The sequence below is a fragment of the Lacerta agilis genome, chromosome 4 (genome assembly GCF_009819535.1).
Source record: "Lacerta agilis isolate rLacAgi1 chromosome 4, rLacAgi1.pri, whole genome shotgun sequence".
Lineage (NCBI taxonomy): Eukaryota > Metazoa > Chordata > Lepidosauria > Squamata > Lacertidae > Lacerta > Lacerta agilis.
In genome coordinates, this window is record NC_046315.1 from 98,937,282 (window position 1) to 98,965,039 (window position 27,758).

Genomic DNA, 27,758 nt, shown 5'->3' on the forward strand with positions numbered 1-27,758 from the left:
TAGAGCGGCAAGGAGTTTAGTGTAAGCCTACGGGCAGAGTAAGGTCTTCCCTAAAGCCTACGGGTGGGAAGGGTCTGGCAAAAGCCTACGGGTGCCAGGGTTTTCGGTCAAAGCCTACGGGTAGGGCCGGTGTCTCCCGAAAAAGCCTACGGGTGGGAGGGAAAGGTTTTCTGGCTAAAGCCTACGGGTGCCAGGGTTTTCGGTCAAAGCCTACGGGTAGGGCCGGTGTCTCCCGAAAAAGCCTACGGGTGGGAGGGAAAGGTTTTCTGGCTAAAGCCTACGGGTGCCAGGTTTTTCGGTCAAAGCCTACGGGTAGGGCCGGTAGCCCCTAGTAGAAGCCCACGGGTGGGGGCGGAGGTTTTCTGGCTAAAGCCTACGGGTGCCAGGTTTTTCGGTTAAAGCCTACGGGTAGAACCGGTGTCCCCTAGTAGAAGCCTACGGGTGGGGGAGGAAAAGTTTTGGAAAAGTGTTTAAAAAATGGGCTCCTTACTCTCAACTGCTCAAGTAAAATTTTGTGAAGACTTATTGTACCTTTTGAAAAGAAATGGTCACCCTGTCTCTGAATCAGAAGTAGAGCTTTTAGTTAAAACCATTGGGGAAATTTGTCCCTGGGTCCCTAAGGAGGGAACGAAAGATTTAGCCTCATGGGAAAGGATCGGGTTAGAATTTATGGCCAACCCGAAAATCGGAATTCCTGTACAATTAGTATGGAGCAAAGTAAGAAACTGCTTTCAACAAATCGCTCCAAGAAATGTTTTGCTTAATGGAACAGTGAATTTAGGAAATACTGCTTTTAATAGTGCCCCTGTGCTGCCGCTTGCGGTTGTGCCATTTTCGGCCCCCTCGCAGCAGCCAGTTCAGGCCCCGTTGTCGTACACGCACTCGCCCTTGTCCAATTTGTCATTGCCAGATTCATTGCCGCCTGTGCCGGTGCAGCAGACGCCGTCGGCCTTTCAAGCCCCGCCGCGAACTGCCCCACCGCCAGTCGCTCAGCAGTCATCGCAGGCCTTTTACCAGCCAGCGATTTCAAGTCAGCAGCAGCCGCGGACCTCGCTCCAAGCAACGGTCCCGCTTCCTCCATCGCAAGCCGCGCTTTTGCCAGCGATCCAGCAGCAGCAGCAGCAAGCAGCCTTTTTGCCAGCAAACCCTGCTGCCCTGCAGGCCGCGCTCAAGCCAGCAGCTCCAGTTTTGCAGCAAGCTGATTTCCAATCAACAGCAATCCAAGCTTCAATGCAAGCAGCACAACAGCAATTTACCAACCCTTCAGCACCTCCAATGCCAATGCAGATTCCAAGACAAGAGCAAAGCCAAACAATGATGATCCAGATGCCAGGACTTGCAGTACAGAGCCAACAACCTTATGCTCCAACTTCAAGTCAGCCATCTTGTCTTCATCCAACTTCAAGTCAGCCATCTTGTCTTCGTCCAACTTCAAGTCAGCCATCTTGTCTTCATAGTCAGCCATCTTCAAGGCATCCAGATGTCAAAGACTCTTTAGCGCCATCTAGTGGCCCATCATTTGGAAAGCATCAAGAAGATTTAAACTCACTGATGCCACCTACAGATCCAACAGCAATGCAACCCATCTGCAGAACTCAAGCTTTAGAAGCAGCTTTGGGACAAATAGATTTTAGTGCTGATCCAATGCACATCTTTCCAGTGATTCGTGCCAATGGAGGACAACCTGCAAGATATCAAGCCATTCCTTTTGAAACACTACGTGAACTGCGAAAAGCCATACGCGAAAATGGACTTCAAGCTCCTTATACTAGAAGTTTACTTGAAGGACTGTCCACTAGTAGACTTCTGCCATCTGATTGGAAGTTGATTCTTCGCACCTTCCTGTCGCCTACAGATGCTCTTCTGTGCCTGCAAGAGTGGAAAGAAGTAGCAGCCAGACGTGCAACGCCACTTGCCACAGAAGATATGCTCACAGGATCAGGACATTACTCCAATCTCAATCAACAGCTAGCCATACCTGATGCTGCACTTGTCACCATAGCAGACATTGTAGTCAAAGCTTGGCGCAGACTACCCAATCGCACAGATGCTAGCTCAGTATCAGGATTCGCTGCAGTTAGGCAAGGTCCAAAAGAACCTTATGGGGACTTCGTGGATCGCCTGATTGTTGCAGTGGAACGCCAGATAGAAGATCGTCATGCCAGAAACATGCTGACGAAACAACTTGCCTTTGAGAATGCCAATGATGACTGCAAGAATGCCCTAACAGCAGTTGCAGCTCGTCCAGATGCCACATTGACTGAGATGCTACGCGTCTGCCAGAATGTCGGTACCCACTCCTACAAAGCACAGCTCTTGGCAGCTGCGGTACAGATGCCACGTCAAGACAGCTCTACGCCAGTCAAGAAGTGCTATGGGTGTGGAGGCGATGGGCATTTCCGGTCGCAGTGCACAACAACGCCAAGGCCTTCTGCCAAGCCGCCAGAGAGATGTCCCATCTGTCAGAAAGGATTTCATTGGGCAAATGATTGTCGCTTGAATCCACAAAACACATCACCTACCTCATCTCCAGTTCAGGGAAACGGTTCTGCGGGCCGCGCCCCGGCCCCGGTAAAACAATAGGGTGCAAGTTCAAGAACATCATGAAGGTCAACCATCCCAGAAAGGTGAACAATGCTACTCCTTATCCAGGTCATCAGGAAAAAAGAGTGATCCAGAGAGATATCTACTCTTCAGATGTCCAGAGAAAAGATGTGACCTCATCAAGCATTCAGGTTCCAGAGGTTTCATCATCTGCCTTACCTATTCAAAGGGTTCCAGTAGAGAACACAGCATTCAGTTCACCTTCTGCTGACTGCCCTTCAGTTCCAGCTGATGTCAACCTTGCTTCACAGCAAGCAATCACAGTCAAGTCTCTGATCGCAGAATTGCCCTCTACATTGAGAAAACATCCTACTGAGGTCAACCTCGCAGCACCTGAGCTTTACTCACCATTGAGTCAAGGTCAATCTGTCATCGAAGGACATTTGCCCTTGGTGAAACAGCAGTGTTCAAGTTGCAGCCCAGCTGATGATCACTTTCCATGTGGCCAAAGAATACAAGTGAGTGAGCCAGCTCCCTCTTGTGGAAGCTTAAACATCACTCCAGTTAACAATGTCCACACCTTTGTGTCACCTCCAGCTTTTAAGCTCAGCCCGCCACAATCACTGCCTCGCGTCAAAGAGGAAGTTCCATCCTGCCAGTTTGATGCACAACTGCCTGAATGTCAACAGGTTCAACAGCATCAGCAACTCTTACCAACGGAAGAACCTCAAGTTTGCCAACTCAACGCCAAGCAGCTTCAGAGTTGCCAACTTCAGCAGTGCAAAAAACCCGAAGCCAAAAAGATGTCTTCAGACACTGCCAATGAAGAACAAGAAGAATCTTCTGTCCCAGGTATACCACTCTTCTTAACAGAGGACTGTTATTTTTCAAATCCATGGTTTGCTCAGCAATTGCCAACATCCATTCGTGGTCCATTCCCAGACACCTCAATTTGCCTTATTCTGCCTAGGATGGATCGCCTCCCTGCCACAGTCACACTGACTGCAGGCCTAGTTCGAATCACAGATTCATCGCAGTTGCTGATTCCAGGATTTTCAACTGTTCCTTGTGTCCTAACAAAAGGTTTGGAAATTGCCAGACTCTATTTGCTTACTTCTACGCCTACAGCTCCTGTAGACTCTTTGCCTCCTCAGGCAGCAATGGCGCTAATCAAGATTACAGAAGAACGCCCTCATCTCGTCTTAGAAATGGGTGGACGAAAGATCAAGGGTCTTCTTGATACAGGCGCAGATGTCACAGTGATCGCCAGAAAGGATTGGCCTGACCAGTGGGCAACGACTGTCACCCAGGAAGTCTTTGGAGTCGGAGGTTTCGAACCCGCCCACCAGAGCGTGCATCCGATTACCTTCCAGTCAGACTCAGGCTCCATGGTGCAGCTCCGTCCACTTGTCATGGATGTGCCTATCACCCTCTGGGGTAGAGACTTATTGTCTAAGGCAAGAACTGTTGTCCATACACATTTTTGATGTGGGCCTTTGCATCAGCGCCAGTACATGCTCTTCCACTCACCTGGAAGGAAGGACCCCCTGTATGGGTCGACCAATGGGCGCTGACGTCAGAAAAGCTCGCTGCAGCAGAGGCCCTAATCAAAGAGCTACTACACCAGGATCGCATGCAACCCCTTACTCTCCATCAGTACCTCATGGATAAAGCTCCACAGTCATTGATCTTAGAGCGTTCCCTTGATAGTCTTAAAACTGTTCTTTGCAGAAAGCCTATTGCAAAGTCCCCCTGGAAAGTTTCACCGCTTGGTAAGGTGAATTCTCCTGTCTACAAGTTCTATTCAGCAGATTCTTCAAGCACTCTCATGTCGTTCAAGTTCTCCCCTGCTCTAATGATCCAATCGCCAACCATGGGATGTTCCTTGCTATGTTCCGTGCTGTCTTTTGCATGGGCATTCTGTTGGCCGGTTTTGAATGGTACTCACCGTGCCTATAATTTGCTGCCATCACTTCTTGCAGCATACCTGTTTCCAACCAAAACCGCAAACCCTTTTCACCTGCTTTCTGTTGCTCTCTACCTGGTTGCAAATATGCTCCGCATCTCCCCAGGTATTCTTCTGGAGTATCTTTTCCTGCATCAACCAAGAACTCTACTACAGGCTCTTCAGACGGTTCCTCCTTGTGCTCAGAAGTACTGTCTTCCGCAAGGAACTCTTCACCTGAAGGTCAAGTCATGTAACCCTGCGTGGTACTTGCCAGCCTGCATCTTCAACGACAACCCCTTGTTGCTTAATCCTCTCAGCGGAGGACTGTCCTTACTTCTGCGGAAAAAACCCCTACTTCCACACCTTGTTTGTGTGATCAATTCCATTCTTCACTTAAGAAACACGCTGGACAAACTTTGCGTGAAATTCGATGCTCCCTTTTCATCACAAGCCGTGATGTCTAACTCTGGTTGTTAGCTACTCGCTAACTTCTCAACTTCCTGTCAAATGCAGCAATTCTTCAAAAGTGCTCAACTAACAGCACCAGTTGAGTTCTGGGCAGTTTGCCTTACCCTCCTACTGCCTAGGCCTTTTGTTTGCCTCTGGGCAGCCCCTTGGTTCCTGGCTGCCTAGATTTGTTCCAGTTATTCCCATACCTGCACTCACTAGCAGATCACCTTGATTTGCTTGCTTAACCTCCTTTCTTCTACAGGTATCGTTGTTTCTTCAGAGCTCGATGTTTCAGTACTTTCCTGAGCTCCATGAACTTTTCCTGAGTTCCAGGACTATTTCTTCTACATGGTCATGTGTAGTCGGAGAAGAAGACGACCGGCAACTCATTCATCGTCTTCATCCTCCTCTCCAATACCATTTTGCAGTTCTAAACCTGTCTTGTACTTTATATTGTACTTGTAAAAATTGCATATTTGCCTTTGTATGCTTCTTGAAATATCCGCCTCGCATGTTACATGTGTTTTCCTTATAGCTTGATAATTAATGATATGGATGTTTATATATGCAAAGCTTTTCTGAAATGGTTTCCATTTAGAGCGTCACAATTTTGATGATATGGAAATGTTTATGTAAGGTCAAAGCATCATCTTTGTGCAGTTCTAGTCATAGATATATTTATATATATATGTTTTATTTCAATAATCCTAAATCTCCACGTTGTGCTTGCAAAAGTTGTAGTTCAAAATGTGGTAACATTTATATTTCCTTTGGTCAAAGAATTGGTCATTCTCGGATTTGTTCAAGATATATATGTCAAGTCTGGTGGCGTCCTACCCTTTTGGTACCCCTATTTATTTTAAAGATTCCCCCTCTATATGCTACCTTTGGCAGTAAACCAGGTTCCCAGCTTTTCCCTTCACTCTGTTTCCTGCTGTTAATGGGAGACCCTTATGTAGCTGGTTTAAATCTAATATCGTTTCGCTGGAAACCCTTGTGTAGATGGTTTAAATCCTCATCCTGGCTGGGACACCTTTATGTAGGTAGCTTAAATCCCCTCTTGTGGCGCAAACCACTTGTACGTAGGTGCCTTAAATCCCCTTTCTGGAATCGGACCCTAGTTCCCCGTTACCTGTGGTCGCTGTGGTAAGTCCAGAATCTGTCTTCCTGAAAGTTCCCTCGATTCTGTAGCCTCAGTGCCACACACCCTTTATGTTGCCTTATCCATTTTACTTAAGTTTTCCAAATAAAAAATTAAAAAAAATGGGGGAGGGGTCTGGGTAGGCCATGTAGCCCCAGCTCTAGTTATACTTTAATTTTGGGTCCCGGATCGGGACCTCTCTTATGTTTGGGCAGTCGTTATCCGTTATTTTTAATTTTGGACCTGCATCAGGTCCTCTCTTGTGTTTGGGGAGTAATTTGTTGTTTTACGCTGCACGTGAAAGTATATATGCTTATAAGATGATTTGTTGTGTTACACTACATATTGAAGTATTTATATATACCTAAAAAGGTTTACAGTGTATCGGATCGATCACTTTTTATGTTTGGCTAGTGGTTTGTTATTTTCACGACTTTATTGTTACATTATTGTACAAGTATTTCCTCTTATGAGGGGGATGGATGTTGATAGTGTTGCCAGTGTTTATATCACAGTTTTGATGTGGACACTGTTGGCACTGTTGACGCTCTGCCTTTTCATGTCGAGGTTTATATCAAAACAAATGGTAATGTTTGTGTTAGATAAATGCTTATGATATCTCTAACCTTCTTTTTTTTATATAACTAAATCAAAAATAATTTAATTTAAAACAAAAAAAGAAAGATGATATGTCGGAATACGTTTCACGGATCCGCCATGGATTCATAATTTATTGGTTATTTTATGGGTTTTTTAAGGTCTACTTTTGGTATAATTGCGCGCAAAAGTGAAAGTGAAAGCATGAATGAATAGTGTGATTCACTTACAAGATTAATCCGCCTTTATTTTGTAGATCCGGTCATGTTCAAAGTTGTTAATGAGCGTTAAACTTGCTTCCCGCCTTTTTGGAGGGCAGCAACAGTGATTTTATTGGTTAAAGTACTTATGATGATGTCACGTTTGTTCCCTAATAAAAGGCAGAGGCACCCCGCTTAGGTAGAGAGAGTAGCACGAGATCGCACGTTCTTCTTATGTTCTTTTTAGTTGGGTTTTAGTTGAAGTCAAGTTTAGTTTAAGGGGCTAGGAGCGGGCTGGACGGGTTGGATGGGTTTTTCTTTAGTTAGAGTTAGATCGCGGAAGATCATTCGGTTTAGCCTTAGTTAGGTTTTCTTTAGGTTAGCCTAGGGTTAGGCCCGCGGAAGATATTTCGGTTTTAGTTTATTTAGTTAGCCTCGCGGAAGATTGGGCGCGCAGGGTCTTTAAGTTTAGGAGAACTTAGCTTAGGGGACGAGCCTACGCGGGTTCTGCCGAAGCCACTAAAGATACTACCGGTGTCTGTCTTCCTTTGGGGTTAACGGGGAGTAAAGTAAAAATTTTAATTTTCTGTAAATCGGTCCGCCTATTCAGAGTCAGGGTACAAATTTTATTTCACGAGGCAACGTTTCTTTAAAGAAGGCAACTAGGAACTCACACACCATCAGAGTCTTCAATTGGCTTACTCATCATCCTTCAGACTGTGAGGCTTGGCCGGCGACCGTGCTCAAAAGCACGCGGAACGCTGGCCACTTTCCCCGCAACTGGTACCTCGCGCATAACCAATCCAAGGCCGTGCACGAGGAGCTCCAGCAACCATACCCCGACACACAACTAGTGGGAGAGATGAGAAACAGGGCTCAATCCATCAGCTCTGCAGGAAGACCAGCTCATCAGGCACTTCCTGCCCTTGAATGGTTTATATGCCAGCTGAGATCGCATTTACAAATGTATACGGTCATTCTGAATGTTCTTTATATAGACTGTTTCTGAGAAGGTCTGACTATCGTATTTGGGTGAAATACTATTTCAATAAACCCCTTCTGTTCTTGGAAGCCAGAGCAAGGATTTTCACTAGCGCAATGGAGCTTTGGCCCCTTTGCTCCCCCAAATCTACTGGGGGGGGTGCAACAACCCCCAAACAGCATGTGGGGGAATGTGAGGGGAGGATGACCCACCAGATAGGCGGAAATGCAGGTGCTGACAGAACAATCTCCTTGCCCCTACACTGAACTCCACTCATATTATTTGGTCCCATGCAGTCTTCATAGTAATTACAACAAAATGGTGATACTATGCAATCCTCCTAAGCATGCATACTGAGACAAAGAGGGGAAATCTGTGGTCCTCCAGCTGCCATCATCCCCAAGCAGAATAGTACAATTCTTGCACTGAATGTGGAAGTCACATTAAAATATCTGGGCCTGACTTCTGAGGAAACCTCCTTCAGCACATGCTGCATGAGTTCTGGGACACAGGCCCTCATTATTTGTTTTTCAAAACAGGACTATCAGCCAGAGATCCAGGCAGCTAGTGAATTTTATTAACTCCTGCTACCTGAAAATTGCTACACATATGGAGGATGAAAACAAAATTAATAAGTATGTGGCAAATTTGGTAGTGGATTTTTCAGTGTGTAACATAAACACAGCATCTTAAAAAGAGAAGAATTCTCCCCTTTTCCTGTGCCTGTGCCCTCAGGCTCTATTAAGCCTTCTCAAAACAGACACACTGAAGTTTCTAACAGCAAGCAATGCAACAATAGCACATATAGATGAACAGCATGAACACAGCTTATGGGGTTTTTTCTCTCCCCCCCCCCCCCCGGAAGTATCTTCTCTTCTCAGATGCTACTAGGGACACCTGGTGATGAGGTTGCATTGGGATTTGACAGTAATCTGTCAGCACATCGTAAACATCAGGTGCCTGGAAGTATTGTGAACGATCTGTACTTTATCTTAAAATGTTACAGGACTGCCTAGCACAGCAAACCATGGCGATTCTCAGCTTGAGAGTTTCTTGCAAAATGGCCTTTTTTGTTGCCACTGCTCAATAAAAATCTGCAGCCGCGGTTCTCTTATTCTGTCTCCACTCTTGCTATATTTACAAATCTCTCCGCACCAGATCACAAGTACAATCGTAAATATTCTCTATGATCATCAGCACGACTTGCATATGTAGATAGTTTTCAATGCTGCTGTCATGTCACTTTAAAGAACCTATATCTGCTGCTTTCCCTTTATCCATCAACTCTTTTATCTTTCTGAAAATGTAGAGAAAAAGAAAGAGTGGCTTGTTTGCCAGAAGTTAAAAAAACAACAACACCAAAAACAAGCCTTTTGTGTGTGACTGTTAGCATGAAATTACTGCACTTATCCACACAAGTTTTCTCCTTCTGATTTTACATGCAAGGATGCTTATATCTGAAAGAAACAGAACAAATCCCTGTTTGCCTTACTTAAGTGACTTGGGTCTGTGTAAGAACTTAAGAACTGTCCAGCAGGTTCAGATGAAGGTTACAAACAGGAAACAACAGGGGGGGGGGAATCAGTTATAATTAGCCGTGTAATGAGAAAAGCTTACACATAAAATGCCTTCTGGATTTTATTTTTTAAAGTACTCATCAAGCACTGGACATCCAACTGGGAGAAGGCCTAAACGATGTAAGGAGTCAGGTGGTCCTGAAGGAACCAGGTTGTTAGGGGCTTTGTAGAATAATGCAAGAACCCTGAACTTGGGGGGGGGGGGTGTCACTGTCTCCCCAGCCTCCTCAGCCCAGAGTAACTGCACAACAATAGGAGCAATATACTATATTATACATCTAAAATAAGGGTGAGCTGAAGCTCTACTTTTTCTCCCATGCAATCCCCTCTGGATTACCTGAACATGAAAACCAGCTGCCATGGATCATTCCCTCTTAGCACAGCAGCCAGTTCCCTAACCGAGAAAGGTTTACCCTTGCTAGTACTCCTGTTTCTGTGGGAGCTTGTTCTCAAAGGGGTGGAAATGGATCAGAACTCCTCGCTCTTGCACTTGCCACGTTGTGCTGCTGCCTTTTAGATTTCATGATTTATAACACAATAACTGTTCCAGATGCATAGTATTATCAAGTGTGGTCTGTTCTGCAATCATGCAAAAAGGAAATAAACACTCAGAGTGTTTACTAGTATATCTTTGTTGGAGGTTTTTTAACACTTTGTTCTGAAGACTAAAAGCATGGAGATTTAAAGAGTTCACAGTTACAAATGTATGGGGGTAAGGGATTGGGCTTCACTTTCTAAAACACATCCCAAAAAATATTTGAACTATTTTAGCACTTTGGCTGTTGTGGTTCCTACTGAATTTTGAATCTGAGGTGCACTGATAACTTTCTACACTTGGATTATTTGCCACTGTGAAAAGAAAAAGACACAGAAATCCAGCACATCAGTTACTTTTCCTTGTGCAGGGAGATTTTTATTTTTCCCCATGGGAAAGGATTCAAACATGAGATTCCTCCACCTGCAGCCTGATGTGGTATAGTCCCAGAAAAGCTGTACCGTACCATATGACTGCGGCACTTGTGTAGGAAATAAAGGTGAAGAGCCAGCTAATAACACAGTCGCTTACCTTTTAAAGCCCATGTTTTTTGAGGGAAAGAGTATTATTTCACGCTAGCGCCGACATCTTGAGGCACCCTGGCCTGCTGAGACCATATGGGTCAAGAGTCGTACTCATTTCTGAGGAAGTATTTTTATTTAACTCCCTTAACCTGGGTTTCTAGCACTGGTCCATCTGTACCATTGCATGAGATGGAGCAATTCAACAGGCGAGCCTTTCCCTATCCCAGCATTTTCAAGCCAAAAATGGAGGAAAGTGACATTTCTGCCCAAGAAAAAACAGGAGAAGCTTCACAGGAGGTATCTAAGCAGGGGCTGGATGGCCAACTGTAGCTGTCAGGATCCCACACAGAACATGAGGCTGGAGAAGAAGCTCCAGGATGGAAGTTTCCATTACTAGCTGCAGATTGGAAGTAGCTCCTCAACTTGTACCCAAGGAGCCTCGTACATACCCACAACCCACAGAAATTAGTCACCTACCACTTGATTGAAATATCTTTTTCGAGAGCATGCAATGCCAGAGGCACCATTACTTATGGCCTAAACCTTGGGGCCCCTGATTTTCCCAGGTGGGAAAAAGGAGGGAAAATTTAGTCTGCTGGCTCCATAATCCCCTCTGCCGCACCATGTTACAGACCCTGCAGTTAGTTCCCACCCATGGTTAGCATTTCATTACATATATACAGAAACCACAGAACACCTTTTTAAGGGAGGAAATTCCTCTTTCAGTTTTATATAAATTCCAGGACAAAAAGATATTACGCAGTATTACACTGTAAAAAGGAAAACAAGTCATGTTTGCCAACTGGGATTTTACACTACATTAAAATCTTTAATGATTCAGCACCACCAATACATGTGTTATTTGCTCTAGGTGGATATTACATGGTTTTAGCAAAATATAATTCTCTAAGATTTAAGTAACTATTACACTAGATAAAAATGGTTTTGGAGAGGGTGGGTTTTAGAGGGCTTGGTATCCTAATTGCTCCATTTTACATTTTTAAGACAGACATGATCTAGACAAATAACACTAGGAAAAAAAATATCCATTTTAAATGCATGAATTATAAATCAAATTACCTTCCGTTCTGCCCTAACCTGATATTCTTCCTCCAAGTGTCACTTTTTGTTAAAATCAATTTCGAATTTTGAGTATTGCTCAGCTCACCTAATTGATAGCAACACACATTCATGATAAGCATAAAATGAAATTGTTTCTGTAATACAACTCAATAGTGGGAATTGAAGAATCGTTCACAGTGACCTTGCAAGGGGGTGTGCAGTTATTAAAAGACATAACTCTGCTGGATCAGTGACTGCAGCATTTGGGCCTAAGGCTTGCCAGATATCAGCACCCCCAGCCTCAGCAGAGCAACTGGAGATCAGTCCATCATAATGACATACCAGGGGAGTGTGGATGGATGGCAACCTATTATATGGGCTGGGGGGGGGGGCATGTTGGATTCCTTTTGGTGGAGACAGCTTCTGCTCTCCCCTCAGCGCACTCCCCACCCCCAGGAATGAACAACAGCCGATTCACCTACATAGGAACTTGAAACACGAGCCATTCAGCGACACCATTTGAGTGCGAGTTCAAAATGTGTGTGGACACATTTTGTGTTCTGTTTCTTGGTCACACTGGAGTGTGACGAAGTGTCACTTGCAGCGGGGCAGAATGTAGGGGAGTGGCATTCTGAAGCCCAATTCTGCACATTTACTCAGAAATAAATCCCCTTAATGTCAATGGATGTTTGCATAGGATTGCTGCGAGAGGAAGAAAGACAGAAAAGAGCAGCAACCTCAAGTATATGAAATCATGCAGAAATGAAAATCTCAAACCCATTATCATTTCTTTTCAGTGCACCAAGAGCAAGAGAGCAGCTTCCCCCATTAAGCCTGGAACATAAATGAGTCTCTGTCACTTCTGATACACTTAGATCATTCCCCTGTGACTCAGAACAGCGTCTTAGAAGGAACCCAGGACAAAACATACGACATTGGCAACGTGTTTAGCAGCCATTATCCAGAGCCTGCACAAGGTTGTTTTGTCACAGGCAAACATCATTCCACAACTACCACTATTTGTACACAGAAGAAAACAAACCCAGGTCAAGTCCTGTTCCATTGGGCTTAGACCCAATCTGCTCATCATGCGGAATAAATGAAGGGGTGGAACTTTGAAATGTACCGCTTCAAGTTTTAGGTGAGGGTGGGTCACGCTTTTTATGCTCCCTGCATGTAATAAGACCAGCACATTTTACTACCATGCAGAAAGGTTGCATTAAAAATAAAAGTGTTCGAAAAAATATGAAACCCCCCCACCTGCAAACCGAAGTGGAACAATCTAGAATACAAGCACTTCATCCTGAATTAGGTGTAGATTGACTCTGAGTAGCCTGAGACACACCCCAGTGAAGTCCTCATGTTTCAGTGAAACTGAGCTTAAACTTAAGCCTTCTGGTCCAGGCTATTGAGATGCCATCTATAGCCCACTGACTCTACAACAGCCCTCTGAAATAACAAGGGCGTGATTTGGAAATACTGAGACCCTGGGAGATGACTTCCATAGCATCATTATTCCAAACCAATGATCTTCCCCCTTGAAGAAAATAATTTACTTCTCTGAATTAAAACCAATAACCAATGCACAACATTCCACCTTCATCTGCAAGTAAAGAGAATTGTGCCATGCAACCCACCCCAAGCAGAGCATGTTTAAATTAGTCATTACAGGCGGACAGTTGTGCATGTGCTTCTGTCTCTACTAGACTTTAAAAGTAATTAATTTTGGCTGGACCATTGCCATTCCACAAACATCTGCCATCAGTTTCAGGTAAAAGCATAATGTAGCCCCACATGTACTTGCAGCATAAAAATTAAACCATTTCAGAGTTGATTTACACATACATGTGCACTACTAGACAGTTCCAACAGTGCAACCCTTGATAAATGCTGGCTGAATGGCTGAACTGACTCCACTGAAAAGCACCAAAGTCAAGAGAATGCACAATATTAAAATGTTATCCATTGTATTCAAACTCTGATGGTCCATTCATACATGCAAGTCGCCATCTGATTTGCTGTCATCAAATGAGGAGCACGCATGCCTGCAGAGTCAGCCTGAAGTCCTTGGCTATAAGGCAAAAATCAAAATGTCGATTCATGCCAAGAATAAATATTGTGCCTTCGCTTCCTTTTTATTTGTTTGTATATTTGAATCCCACAAAGTGGAACTAAACATATAAATTAAACATATACACAGCTAAACATATATTCTCAATCCAGTTGAAGTTAAGCACAATCAGAGCCAGCGGGAGGGTAGAGGCACGTGGCTAAAACCTTTTCTGTGGAATTTCAAAGTGTTTAACTTCCATCAGATAGTAGCAGTCTAGCAAATCTAACTGCAGACTTTATGTCTCTTTTAACTGCTTAGTTCTTTTGATCATGAAGAAAAAGTGGCAAGGGCACTTTTATTTTATTTTATGTCAAAAATAAATATTATGTCTATATCTCTGTGTATAGATATATTTAATAGGACATTCTAAACATAAAAACATACACTTGCAAACAGAATTCACCTTGACATACACGAATGGAGAGCTACATACACTGCATCTGCAAATTGCCTCAAATCGAACCCCACAAATGTAGATATATATTTTTATTAAACTGAACAATATCTACCATCTCCACTTAGCAGCAAGGGATGGGCCTACCCATTTTCCCTGGGAATATTACAGTGAAACCTCAGACAAAGCACCTCCGCTGGTCAATTTCCAATTCTGAGAAACCCGATCAAACATAGCGGTTCTAGGTCTAAATGTGCACCAGTTTCACAGTACCGTAATGCTTCATTGGTATGCTTTTTTCTTTTTTAATTTTGCTGACCTAACTTCCAATCAACCTGCTACCAATGAACTGAAACAAGAATCGGGCCCAAATGCGGGCAGGTATTTGAACCCTGAGCCAACCCATCTTGGGGGGTGCCTGGAGAGAGGCCTCTCAGCAGGTTTCACTGCAGACCTAAAATGCAACTGGGCAGTGAGGGAGTTTCGGGTGATTTCTAAAAGTCTCCTACCTGAATTATGGACATCCGGCTCGGGGGAGCCTCACTGGCGTTAGTCCCTTGCCCTGTGAAGCTGGTGTGGCACCCCACATGTCCCTGCGGCACAGTCAGGTTGTTGGAGGCAGGTTTCAGGTACATCACCTCCGACCTGGGCGAGCTGAGGGGGAGGCGGGTCTGGTAGTCAAAGTACATGGGGGACGAGGCCAAGGAGGGGCTGCTGACCACGTTCATGACATTGAGGGGCCCCCGGCTGTCCTCCCCTTCACTGGGCACAAGCATGATGTCGTTCTTGCTAATCTTCTTCTTCTTGCCCTTGCTCCCGCCGCCGCCTCCTCCCCCACCTCCTCCGCCACCACCCCCTCCACCCAGCTGGGGGTGGCTGTACTCAGCAATGCGGCAGTTGTAGGTGCGGATCTCCTTGTTCTCCCGCTTGCACTTCACGGCAATGGTGATCATGGCAGCCAGGAGGATGATGGACACGGTGCTCAGGGTGACGATCAGAGGCAGGGACAGGTCCCAGTGGGGTCTCCTGTGCTGCTCGCCGTTCACCTGGGGCTCACCTGCTTCCGGCAGAGGTCCAGCCAAGGCCCGCACAATCAGCTTGGCCACTGCGGAAAGGCTGGGCTTCCCGTGGTCACTGACCTTGACCACGAGCTCCGCCACAGGGCTCAGCTCTTCCCAGTAAGGGTGCAGGGTGCGGATCTCCCCGCTGGTGGGGTCCATCTCAAAGAGGTGCTCCTCGTTGCCTTCCACAATCTCGTAGGTGAGGCGCCCACTTTCCCCAAAATCGCTGTCCATGGCACGGACGGTGCCCACGGGGTACCCCACACCAGCGTTCCGCGGGACCTGGAGCTCGGCAGTGTCATTGATGAGGGCTGGCAAGACAATGAGAGGAGCGTTGTCGTTGACATCGAGGACAGTGACGCGGACGGTGGCATTGCTCTCGCGGTGGGGGGAGCCGGAGTCTTTGGCCAACACATGGAACTCAAAGTGCTTGGTCTGCTCGTAGTTGAAGCTGCGCAAGGCATAGATGGCCCCATTGGTGGGGTTGACGGAGACGTAGGTGTAGATGGAGACGTCACCCACGTGCCCTGGCAGGATGGAGTAGGACACGGTGCCATTCTGACCCAGGTCTGGGTCCTTGGCCAGCACAGAGCCCAGGTACTCCCCGGGGATGTTGTTCTCAGGAACCTGCAGCACATAGAGACTCTTACTGAAGCGGGGAGGGTTGTCGTTCTCGTCCAGGATCCTGACAGAGAAGGATTTGGTGGAGTTGAGTGGAGGGCTGCCCCCGTCTCTAGCCAGGATGGTGACATTGTACTCGTCCTGCACTTCTCTGTCCAGAGGCCGGTCTGTCACCACGGTGTACAAGTTGTCGTAGTTCTCCTCCAGGGTGAAGGGCACGGCCCCGTCCCCCCCGCTGCCATCCCCTTGCACCCGGCACTGCAGCTGCCCGTTTTTGCCCGAGTCACGATCCGTCACCCTCACCAGGGCGATAACGGTGCCGGGAGGAGCCGCCTCGCTCAGCGCCCCTTGGCGCACCGAGACGAAGCCGATGGTGGGCGCGTTGTCGTTGCGGTCGACGAGGCGCACGGTGACTTTGCAGTGGGCCGGGATGGGGTTGGGCCCCAGGTCGCGCGCCTGCACGTCGATCTCAACGAGGCCGCCCTCCTCGTAGTCCAAGTTGCCCTTGACGCGGATCAGGCCCGTCTGCGGGTCGATGCTGAAGAGCTCGCGGACCCGCTCGGGCGCGTAGCCGCTGAACGAGTAGAGCACCTCGCCGTTGGTGCCCTCGTCGGCGTCGGTGGCGTTGAGGTCGATGACGGCCGTTCCCAGCGGCGCGTTTTCGGGCAGCTCCACCACGTACGAGGCGGCCTCGAAGACGGGGCTGTTGTCGTTGGAATCGATGAGGCGCACGTTGAGCTGCACGGTGCCCGAGCGCGGAGGGTCGCCGCCGTCGAGCGCCGTCAGCACGAGCGTGTGGTGGCTCTGCTCCTCGCGGTCCAGCGGCTTCTGCACCACCAGCTCGGGGAACTTGGTGCCGTCGCCGCGGGCCTTGACGTCGAGCGAGAAGAGGCCGTAGTCGTCGCGGGTGAGCACGTAGGTGCGCAGCCCGTTCTCGCCGGCGTCCGGGTCGTGGGCGCTGGCCAGCGGGAAGCGGGTGCCCGGCGCCGCGTTCTCGGAGATGTCCAGGTCCACCTGGTCCGACGGGAAGGCGGGCGCGTTGTCGTTCAGGTCCTGGATCTCCACCTTGATCATGCAGATCTCCTGGTCGTTGGCGAAGACCTCGAGCGACAGCTGGCACTTGGCGCTCCGCCGGCACAGCGCCTCGCGGTCCAGGCGCTGCTTGGTGTACAGCAAGCCGCTCTCGCCGTCCACGTCCAGCAGGTGCGGCGCCGAGTTCTCCAGAACGCGGAAGGTGGACTTGGCGCCGCGGGCGCGCTCCAGGGACGGCAACCCGCCGCCCGCGCCGGGCTGCAGCCGGGCATCGCGGCCGATGTTGCCGATCACGGTGCCGGCGCCCTGCTCCTCGGGCACCGAGTAGTTCAGGTTCTTGAGCGTCAGGGCAGGCAGAGCCCAGCACAGCAGCAAGCAGCAGGCCGAAAGGGGCCACATCCCCGGGCGCGCCGACCAAGCCCCCTGACGAGGCCGCCCGCTCTGCCGTCGCTCCCCGCCGCCCCCTCGGCCGCCGCCGCCGCCTTGCTGCGCCCCGGCTGCTCGCCGCCTTCGCCTCGCTCAAGTTCCAGGACCTGTTGCTCGCCAAGATCCGCGCAGGTCCGCCAGCCCCACCATGGAGGCAGCGCGGGGCGGGGGGCGGCGGCGGCGGGGGCACACGCGGGCCGGCGCCTCTTTCCGGCGGGCGGGTCCCCCTTGCTGCGTCCCACTTCGGGGAGGGGGCGCGGGCGGGGCGGAGAGAATAATTCAGAACCACGCAGCTGCTTCTCTTCTGGACCCGAAGCAGAGATATCCTCCAATGCCCGGACTTTATGGCGAGAGTGCGCGCGTGTCCTCAAGGAAGCGCTTCCTCGCTCGCTCGCTCGCTCCAAGGCGCCTGGCCCACAAGCGCAGCCCCGCCGGCCCGGCCAGGGAGGGGCGAGCAGCCGCTGGGCGGGGAGGGGGCCGCAGCCGCTCGGCCAAGTCTTGCGGGGGGGGGGGGGGAAGCGACGCCTGACGGCTCCGGCTGCCGGGTTTCCTCCGCGAGCCTCTTGCTGCAGTCGCCGATGCAATCTCGCCGGCTGCGCCGCTGCCCAGCACCGCACCTCTCAGCCTGGACCCGCCGCCCGCTTGGCCGCCTCCTGCGGCGCCAGAAATAATGTTCTCAATCGGGGGGGGGGGGAGGCAAAGCGCGGTGTCCAAAAGCCCCCCGAGAGAGCCGCGTCTCTGCAGGTTTGTAAGTCCTACACACCAGATCCTCCTCCGGGAGGAAGGGGGGGAGAGAGAGAGATGATTCAGAGCCCGCCAGAGCCGCTCCTCCTCCGGATTTGCAGTGGGTCTCTCGGCAAAACGAGACGGGGAGGGGGGGGGGTCAGTTAAAAGGGAAGAAAAAAATCAGCCGCCGGCCCCGTCAGAAACACGCCGGGGGTTGCTGCGCCTGGGAGATCGGGAGGAGCCGCCGCCGCCGCCGCTGCTGCTCGTGGCGCCGCCGCCGCCACCGCGACGAGCCCCTCGCCTGCTCGCCCGCCCGCCCGCCCGCCTCTCGCTGCTGCCTCTGTGCGTGTCTGCGAGAGCTCTGCACTTTCCTCGCTGCAGTTTAATTTCAGTTTGCCTGCCTCGCTCTCTGTCTTGGCCGTCAAGAGGAAATCAACAGGCAACTCATGGCTGGGCGCATAGAATGGAAAGGGGGGCAAGCGAGAGGTGGGCGCTCTGTGTGTGTGTGAGTGTGTGTGAGTGTGAGAGAGAGAGAGACGCGCACACACGGAGTCTCTCCCTAAAAGGGAAAACAGCCTTTGCATTCACGAGGCAGCGCCTTCAATCGCCCCTCTTTCCTTCCTCGCGCCTCCATCTCCTCCCCACAGCAAATGCCACTTTTGTCCTCTTCACCGAGTAGAGCTCACACAGCTTGGCAAAAAAAAAATATATTTTCGAATCCTTTTAATTTAAAAAAAAATGCTCTCAGAAACGGGGAGGGGAAATCATGAGGCTGCAGCAGCTACGGCTCTTCGGTGCATTTTTACAAGCTTTTAAAGAAATACGTGTCTGTGGAGCGACAGCAAAATGGGGAGGGATTTTTAAGGCGGGGGGGGGGGGAGTTGGCTGGCGGGAGGGGGGTTATTGCTAGTGGATGAAGGGTCTTTATAACAAACACACGCACAACTCCCTCCCTTGGACTGGATGTCAGGATTTCAGAGAACCGTCTTGACTCTCTCCCGGCTGTCGTCCATGGAAGCCAGAACCAGAACTGCAGGTGTTTCGAAGCGTCTGGGTGAGTCAAAGCTTGCCGAGCAAAAACAGAAAGCGCCCAGCACCCAGTCAGTAGCGCCTCACGTTGCTCCTCCCGGGCAGGCGAGAGTTGCAGCTTCCTGGGCTCTGGACACGCAAGCCCACCCCCCCCCCCGGACAGTCCGGGCTGGAGGATGCAATTCTACAGTCTCAGAAGCGCCGAGTGGGAGCAGGAAAAGAGGCTGCTTTTAAAAATAATGCCATTTGTTGCAATCCACGCAGAGCTGGGGGAAGCACAGGTGTGGAGAGGATGCTGGCCTCGGATCCACTTCTGCTCTGCCTCGGCCCCTGGAGGTTGAAGGAGGATCCGGGAGGGCGAGAAGCAGCCTGGACTCCCCCCCACCCCCGCTGCTTTTGGGTGCAATGTTGTTGTGCCCCCTTGTTTTCCTGGGTATCACGTGTGATAGAAACACCCAGAGTTCAGATGGAGTGGTGGGGGGGGGGCGGGAGAGAAACACGCTCGCACTGCGCACACACGCAATCTGAAAATCACAGCTCTGGCAAGTTTCGGCACTGCTTTGATGTACGTGAGAAGCAGTTTTCTTATCTTCCTGTTATTTTGTATTTCTATGTAAGTCCTGAGGAGGATCGACGGGCCCAGGAGCGAATCCTGCAATCCGCTGGAAGGCGAAAGCTGCTTCGGTAGCTTCCCCCGCCTGAAAGCAACAAATCCTCTCGCGGGTGGGTCAGTGGGTCAAACCCCACGCGCAGCAGGAGGGCGCGCGGAGCCCGCAGCGAGCAAATCCATCCCGCTTCGATCCCGCAGCAGGTAACGCCTGGGAAGACCGGAGGCAGATGCAACAGTTGGATGTAGCCAAGGAGGAGGAGGAGGAGGTGGATCGGCAGCAGCGGCGGCGGCGGCGCCTCCCCCTCCTCCCTTTCTGCAGCATTCGCCGGATGCAGCAGCAGCAGCCACAGCAGCCCCGCGCTCTCTCTCTCGCTCCCTCTCTCTCTCGCTCTCTCGCTCGCTCTCTCCCTCGCTGGCTCCCGCCTCCGTCTTGCCGACTGACTCTATTCACCTCACGCCGCCGCTTAAACATTGATACTGATTTCTCGCCAGCCAATGGCGGAGGAGGCCGAGGGGCCGGCCTCCAATGAGGGGCGAGTGTCTGGCTGCCGCGGGGCGGGGCCAGAACACACCCCCCCCACACACACACAACCCGGCTTCGCTGTCATTGATGAGAAGGGACTCGGGTGGGAGAAGCGGGAGCGAAAAGCGGGACGGGGCGCCGCCGCCTCTTTCGCGTGCGCCGGGCGACGCGGCGTCTCCTTCTGCACTTGGGGCTTTTTCGGGGGGGGGTTGTTCTCCAGCGGGGTAAGTGGGTGCGTCTCACCGTGTATACAGCTCCCCCTCCCTTTCGCAGGGTCCACGTGCAGCCAGATTCGGTCCACGTTCGCCTCTGTTTTGTTTAATCCGGATTTGCCATTTCCAAGAAACGCACGAGAAAACACAAAGCAAACCTGTTGCCAGTTTGCAACGAGCAGCACCTCGATGGGCATCTCTCGACGACACCTCTTGCCATCTTTCTTGACTGATGGTTGTTGCAAAATAAGGGGGGGGGGTTGAGGTTCCCACGGGTTCTTCTGCCCCCCCCCCCAGCCTAGGGGAAAGGTATACTGGCCTGCCCACGCCCTGCTGAGAGTCCTTCGCTCTGCAAGGCGTCATTTGGATGAGGCTGAGGCAGGGGACGCGAGGAGCTCCGCACTCGCTCCCTTGGGAAGCTGCGCGATTCAAGCAGCTGCGCAGTGGACGCGAGAGTGGCTCTATGGGAAGCACCATTGGAGAAGGTAGCGGAGAGGTCACTGAACTACTCGCAAGGGTGCCAGCGCACCTCTGTCACCCTTTTGCAAAAGCGCGACAAACCGAAGATGATCCGATTCAGTTCCGCGCAAAGGGGCGGCATATAAACGCATCCAAAGTCCCCTTTCTCCGCTACTCAAAGAGCGCAATGAATTGTACCAGGCCAACCCTCCTGAGGTTAAGGCGCGAATTTAATATATTTTTAATCAACGAGAAACTCGGTGCACTGGGGTCGGCGGGCAGGCAGCGGCGGAGACACGGCTGCAAGTCTGTGGGGTGGCTCCCGAGGCACGCAGCTCTCCGCCAACTTTGGGCACTGTAATTGAAACACAAGTTTCTGGTCCTCATTGAGAAGGGAGGGGAGCTGAGATCCTGTAGACCGGTCTTCGGCACCCTGGTCTACAGCTCCCAGGACCAGAAATAACAGCGGAGAGTTGACCAGGCGTCGTGTTCCTTCCGGCTCTCCCAGTCCTAGTAGAGGTGTAAACGGGGGTCAAGGCTGCCCTGTTGCTCCCAACTCGTCACTTGCTCTGGAAATCTCCGTTCAAGACACGTGAGGACTGGTTGGGGAAGGAAAGCATTGTGTGCCTGCCTGGCCAAGGGCGCTCTCTTCATTATTCCTGCTCTCTAAGGCTAAGCCCTGCCCGTACACTTGGGATGCCCGTTTCCCTCCTTTAATTCCTCTTTGCCACGCCAGTCTTCAGTAGCGGGAGGGGGAATCCGCACACCACCTGAGTGCATGGCGTCGGCTACGCCTTGCCTTATTGTCCCCAGGAAGGGGATTTCCCCAGGTGCCCCCTGTCCTCCACCAGGACTAGGGGAATGCAAAAGGGCCCAAGGCAGAAAGCAGAACGCCTCGCTCGCTTTGCCTCCTGCTGCGCGATGTCGAGAGAAGCAAACCGGTCAGCAGAGGAGGGCTGGGAATCCCCCCAGGAAGAAAAGGAGGGGAGGCGGGCAGGGTCGCCTTCTGGGCCTCCCTCCCTCCGCTGCGGTTGGAGGTGTTCGTTGTGAACAATCAACTTGCAGGGAAATAACGCGCGCAGACTTGCCCTCGCCCCCTCCAGGAGGCATTTGGGGAAAGGTGAACGTTTTTGATTGCTTAAAGCATTGATCTCGATTCATAAATACTAAAGTCAGGCTGCCATTTATAAATTGTGAATGACTCCCGTGTGGGAGACTGACATGAATCACTTAAGGATGGGAGGGAGGGAGAGAATATCAGATTGCGAGCGAGGACAATTACAAAAGCCCCTGGAAATTATCTAAAAGGGCCAGTTTTTTTCTTCTTTTTCTTTTTTCTGGGGCTTGGCAGATTTGTCCCAGGATAACTGCTGGGACTCTTCTCGAGCGACGCTGTTCATAAATCTCAGTCCGAGACGCGTCTTGGGAGGATTTGCATTCCGGTTCCTGCCCTCCTCTAGACGCCTCCCCACCCAGCCAAGCCCCCTCGGCAGCCTGCAAATGGACAGCTGGCCGTGCAGAACGGCGCTGCTACTGCTGCTGCTGCTGCTCGCCATTATCAAGCCGATACAGTACTGTGCAAAAAGAAGGGGGGGAGGCGCGCGTGCGTGGGGCGGGGGGGGGGAGAGAAATGGGAACAAAACCCACAAAAGCGCATCACGTCCTGCATGCATCCATTCGCTGCGCCTTAAGTAGCATCGCACTGAGCAGCGCCGGAGAAGACTGAAACTCAGGATGCGATTGGCTAAGAAAGGATCTCCCAGGATCATAATCAGATCCTGGGCTGCGCGGTGGGGAATGCCTCCTGCTGCAGCGCCCACGCCTCTTTCCCTCGTTCAGCTAGTCACGCAACTTTGCAAATCAACAACAACAACAACAACGTCTAGTCAGATAAAACTGCGAGCTGCGCGCGGGTGCTCCATCTGTGCTGCTGCTCGCGGTGGTTGCAATGAATGCACCTTGCAAAGTCTGGCCGTGCTTTATCTTCTCCATAGGAAGGCGGGGGGGGGAGGGGGAGCGGCCTTGCGATGAGGCTGTGCCTCCCTCTAGTGCACAGAGCCAGTAGCACGGCCTTGGGGGCATGTTCGCTGGCAAGGAGCAAGGGGTGCCCTGGACCAGGCGCCGCGGGTGGCGTCTCAAAGACTACTGAAAAGGGCGGGTTGTGCACGCTCAGTAGCACCATTCGCACCACAGGGTGGTTTCAGGTTTTTGTTTGTTTGTTTGTTTTTTAAAGTTAGATGGGCTTTTATTTTTAGAGGTTAGAATGGTACTGAGAAGGAGCACCCCAGTATGTGTTAATGGCATTGCCAATGTCAGGATGTCTGTGTTATCAACAACTGCTTTTCTGCATTTGACCTCTCTCTGTTTACAGCAGCCACCCCTCATCCCCCAGGATAACATGTCATGCATCTGACAAAGGGACTGAAGTCCGCAAAACTCATTACAGTATAAATATGCTATGCTGGTCTTTAATGGACCAAAATGCTGTGTTGTTTCTAATGTAAAAGACTAGCATGCTACACCCTATAATTTATTTAGGAATTCTAGAAGGTTTTATAACTGAGATACGTCGTGTTGTTCTACAGCATGCCTTTTCTTTCTTAACTCCCCCTCCCACAAAAGAAAATCTGTTACCGCTGCAGAATCTTCCACTACAAAGTAGTGTGGAATAGAGACATGATCCACATGGGATGAGCATCTTAATTATTGCAAAAAGCACATAGTTTAAATGGAGTTAAATGAAGAAGACCACTACCAACAACAGCCACTGCCCAATTTTTTTCATAAGGTTTATGGAAGTTTGACAAATCAGTCCTTTTGAGGAGGCAATGGGGTATGCTAGTTGTTTGGTGAATTGCAATAGTTTTATTATCCATATAAACAGTTTTCAACATTGAAATTGGAAATACATATTTTATTTTTTTGTAATTTTCAAATTACAATCCTGATGGACCTCATCATTACAATGCAATCATTGGGAATTTGAGGTGAGATCCAATATAATGGGAGTGAGCATTTGCTCATGCAGTGGGGCTTCTACTTCCTCTTCTCCCTCTGTAGCAGTTTTGGAGGTTTGAGGAATCATCCAGAACTGATTCGGAGGGCACGTGGAAGGCACATGGAAGGGGGGAGGAAGAGAAACCAGAAGTCTCATTTTTCTTTTTTCTTTTTTTATAAGATTTTATTATTTTTCCATGAAACAAGACAAAACAACATTAAACCTACATACATAAACACCATAAAAACATAATAAACAATCAACAATACAAAAATGCAACAAAACCATACAACAAAACAAACTTATACAAACCTTACTAAATACTTATCTCTGTTTCTAAACTTGTTTTAACTTCTTGGGGGGGACTTCCCCTGGTCCCTCCTCTGTCTTCAAAAACATATATACTTTTAAGGTAGCTTCATTTCTTTTGTCATTAACTTATACTCAATATTCTAATATTTTTTAAATTTATCTAAACCAAAATATTCCTTGACATATATTCTATATCTTATCATCTTCTTATACAGATAAGTCTATCCAATCAAATAATATCTTCTTAAACAATTATAACTCTGCTTATGCTTCTAAAGCCGATCCTTTTATATATTCCTGCACAAACATTCAAACATTCATTTTAACATGATTAACTAAATAGTCTTTAAATTTCTTCCAATCTTGTGACACCTTCTCCTCCCTCTGGTTTCGGACTCTGGCGGTAAGGTCTGCAAGCTCCATGTACTCCATCAGTTTCATCTGCCATTCTTCAATTGTCGGTATCTCTTCGCCCTTCCAAGTTCTTGCCAATAAAATTCTAGCAGCTGTTGTGGCATACATAAAAAACACTCTATCCTGACTGGGTATCTCATCATTGGTCATGCTCAAGAGAAAAGCCTCTGGTTTCTTGCAAAAGGTAATTTTCATTACCTTCTTAAGCTCATTATAAATCTTATCCCAGAAGGCCCTTACCCCTGAACACGACCACCACATGTGATAAAAAGTACCTTTTGACGATTTACATTTCCAACACACATCCGACGTTTTAGAGTTCATTCTAGCTAGCTTGACTGGTGTCAGATACCATCTATAAAGCATTTTCATTACATTTTCTCTTAAACTATTGCAAGCAGTAAAATTAATATCTTTCCTCCACAATCTCTCCCAGTCATCCATCATAATATTATGACCAACATCTTTTGCCCAATCTATCATTGTTGATTTGACCAATTCATCTTTAGTATGCCACTCTAGCAACAGATTGTACATCTTGGAAAGGTTTTTTGAGTTCGATTCGATCAGTTCTGTTTCCAGTTTCGATTTCTCCACCTGAAAACCAACTTTTTTATCTAGTTTAAAAGTTTCATGTACCTGATGATATTGCAACCAGTCAGGGACTTGACTTTTGACTTGATCATAGCTTTTCAGCTTAAATGAGTCCCCTTCCTGTTGCAATATGTCCATATATCGCAACCATCTAGCAGACATATTTGGTCTCTTATAGGCCTTAGCCTCCACTGGTGATATCCATCTAGGAGTCTTTCTCTCCAGTAAGTCTTTATACCTAATCCAGACCTGATACAAAGATTTCCTGATTATATGACTCTTAAAGGTTCTGTGAATTTTAACTTTGTCATACCAAAGGTATGCATGCCAACCGAACATATTGTCATATCCCTCCAAGTCCAACACATCTACATTCTCTAATTTGAACCAGTCTTTTAGCCAGCAAAAGGCAGCTGCTTCAAAATAAAGTCTTAAATCCGGCAGGGCAAAGCCTCCTCTCTCTTTAGAGTCTGTCAACACCTTAAACTTGATTCTCGGCTTTTTGCCCTGCCATATAAACTTCGATAGATCCCTTTGCCAAATCTTGAAGCAGTCCATTTTATCCAAAATTGGTATGGCTTGGAATAAAAACAGCATCCTTGGTAGAACATTCATTTTAATGGCGGCTATTCTTCCCATTAACGACAGTTTCAATCTTGTCCATATCTCCAAGTCTTTCTTTATCTCTATCCACAGTTTTTCATAATTGTCTTTGTACAGGTTCACGTTTTTTGCTGTGAGATTGATACCTAGATATTTTACCGATTTGACAAAATTGAGGCCGGTGCCCTCCTGTAATCTTTGTATCTGTTCTGCACTCATATTTTTACTTAAAACTTTGGTTTTCTGTTTGTTTAGTTTGAAGCCAGCTACACGTCCAAATTGTTCAATTAATTCTAGGGCTTTGGGGACACTGCTTTCTGGTTCTTGTAGGGATAGCATCAGGTCATCTGCAAAGGCGCGTAGTTTGTATTCCTTCTCTCCCACTCTGATTCCTTTTACCTGTTTCTCTTTTCGTAGCATGTTTAAAAGGACCTCCAGGACCGTAATAAATAATAAAGGGGAGATAGGGCACCCTTGTCTTGTTCCTTTTTCAACTTCAATTTCCTCCGATATCACGCCATTTATTATTATTTTAGCTCTTTGTTCAGTATAAATGGCTTTAATACCATTTAAGAATCTTTCTCCAACTCCCATCTTTTCCAAATTCTTTTTCATAAACATCCAAGATATTTTATCAAAAGCTTTCTCTGCATCAATAAACAATAGTGCTGCCTCGGTATTTATGTTTCTTTCCAGTTTTTCTAAAATGTCCACAATAATTCTCGTATTGTTGCTTATTTGTCTTCCTGGGAGGAAACCCGCCTGTTCTTTGTGTATATAGTCCTTCAGCACTCTTTTCAGTCTTGTAGCCATAACATTTGCAAAAATTTTATAATCCACATTCAATAGGGAAATTGGACGGTAATTTTTCATTTGCATTCTATCTGTGTCTGGTTTTGGAATCAGCGTGATAAAGGCTTCTTTCCACGTCTCTGGTGCCCTATCTCCTTCCAATATTTTGTTGCATACTTCTTTCAATGGCTGTGAAAGCCAATCTTTAAGAGTCTTGTAAAACTTTGCAGTTAGTCCATCTGGTCCTGGGGCCTTTCCTAATTGCATGTTCTTAATTGCCTCCTCAATTTCTTGGATCGATATTGGGTGGTTGAGAGTTGTTAGTCTGTCCTCTGGGACTTTCTGCAGACCATGTTGTTGCAAAAACCGGTCTATCTCTTCTTCTTTTATCCTCTCCTCCTTGTACAGTTGCTTGTAAAATTTTTGAAAGCACTTCCTGATTTCCTCCGGGTTTTCCACTATTTTCCCATTTACTGCCAAATTACCGATGACGTTAGCCTTTTGTCTTTTCTTCAATTGCCAAGCTAATAGTTTTCCACATTTGTTCGCTGATTCAAATGATCTTTGTTTCATCATTTTCAATTTCCATTCTAAATCTTGATTCATAATTTTAGCATACTGGGATTGCAAGTATTTAATTTCCTTTTGAATTCTTGAAGATTTGGGATGACCTCTTAACTCCTTTTCTTTAACTTTAATTGATTTCAACAGCCTTTCCATTTCTGCACTTTGTAATTTTTTCTTTTTCGCTTTTTCACTTATGAGGAATCCTCTCATTACCGCTTTACTTGCATCCCATGCAATTCTTTTTTCTACTTCCGAGTTCCAATTGATTTGAAAATACTCCTTCATCTTTTTCACAGCTCTTTCTACCAGCTTGGTATCTCTCATCAACGCGTCATCCATTCTCCATCTAAAGGATCCCTTGGAAACCATTTTGAGAGTTACCTGTACAGGATTGTGGTCCGAATATGTCTTTGGGCCGATTTCTGCTTTATATATTTTAGATGTCAATTCATTCGATATCCAGATGTAATCTATCCTCGGCCATGACTGCTGGGATTCACTGTAGTAAGTTGCCTCTGTCTCGGTGGGGTTTTTCAACCTCCAAGCATCCTCCAAATTTAAATTGTCCACCATTTCAAAGAAAGTCTTGGGCAGTTTCCCATCATTTGTTAATTTGGTTCTTTGGGATCTGTCCATTAAAGTGGAAACAGCCCCATTAAAGTCTCCCAGGCAAATCAGTTTGTAATCCAAATAGTCCAACAGCAAGTCATGT

At 48.2% G+C, this 27,758-nt stretch overlaps 1 protein-coding gene across 11 annotated transcripts in view; it reads right to left on the reverse strand.

The window, feature by feature from the left end:
• Nucleotides 1-17,237, reverse strand: part of PCDH17 (protocadherin 17) — a 142,706-nt gene extending 125,469 nt beyond the window's left edge. For all 11 annotated transcript variants that reach the window (XR_004426517.1, XM_033148003.1, XM_033148007.1 and 8 more), the window contains exon 1: nt 14,577-17,237. Coding sequence is in view for 10 of the 11 variants with exons in the window: in XM_033148003.1 (XP_033003894.1) it covers nt 14,577-17,180 (2,604 nt within the window). In the remaining variant the exon portion in view is untranslated. The remainder of the gene's footprint in view (nt 1-14,576) is intronic.
• Between the last annotated feature and the right edge of the window lie 10,521 nt (nt 17,238-27,758).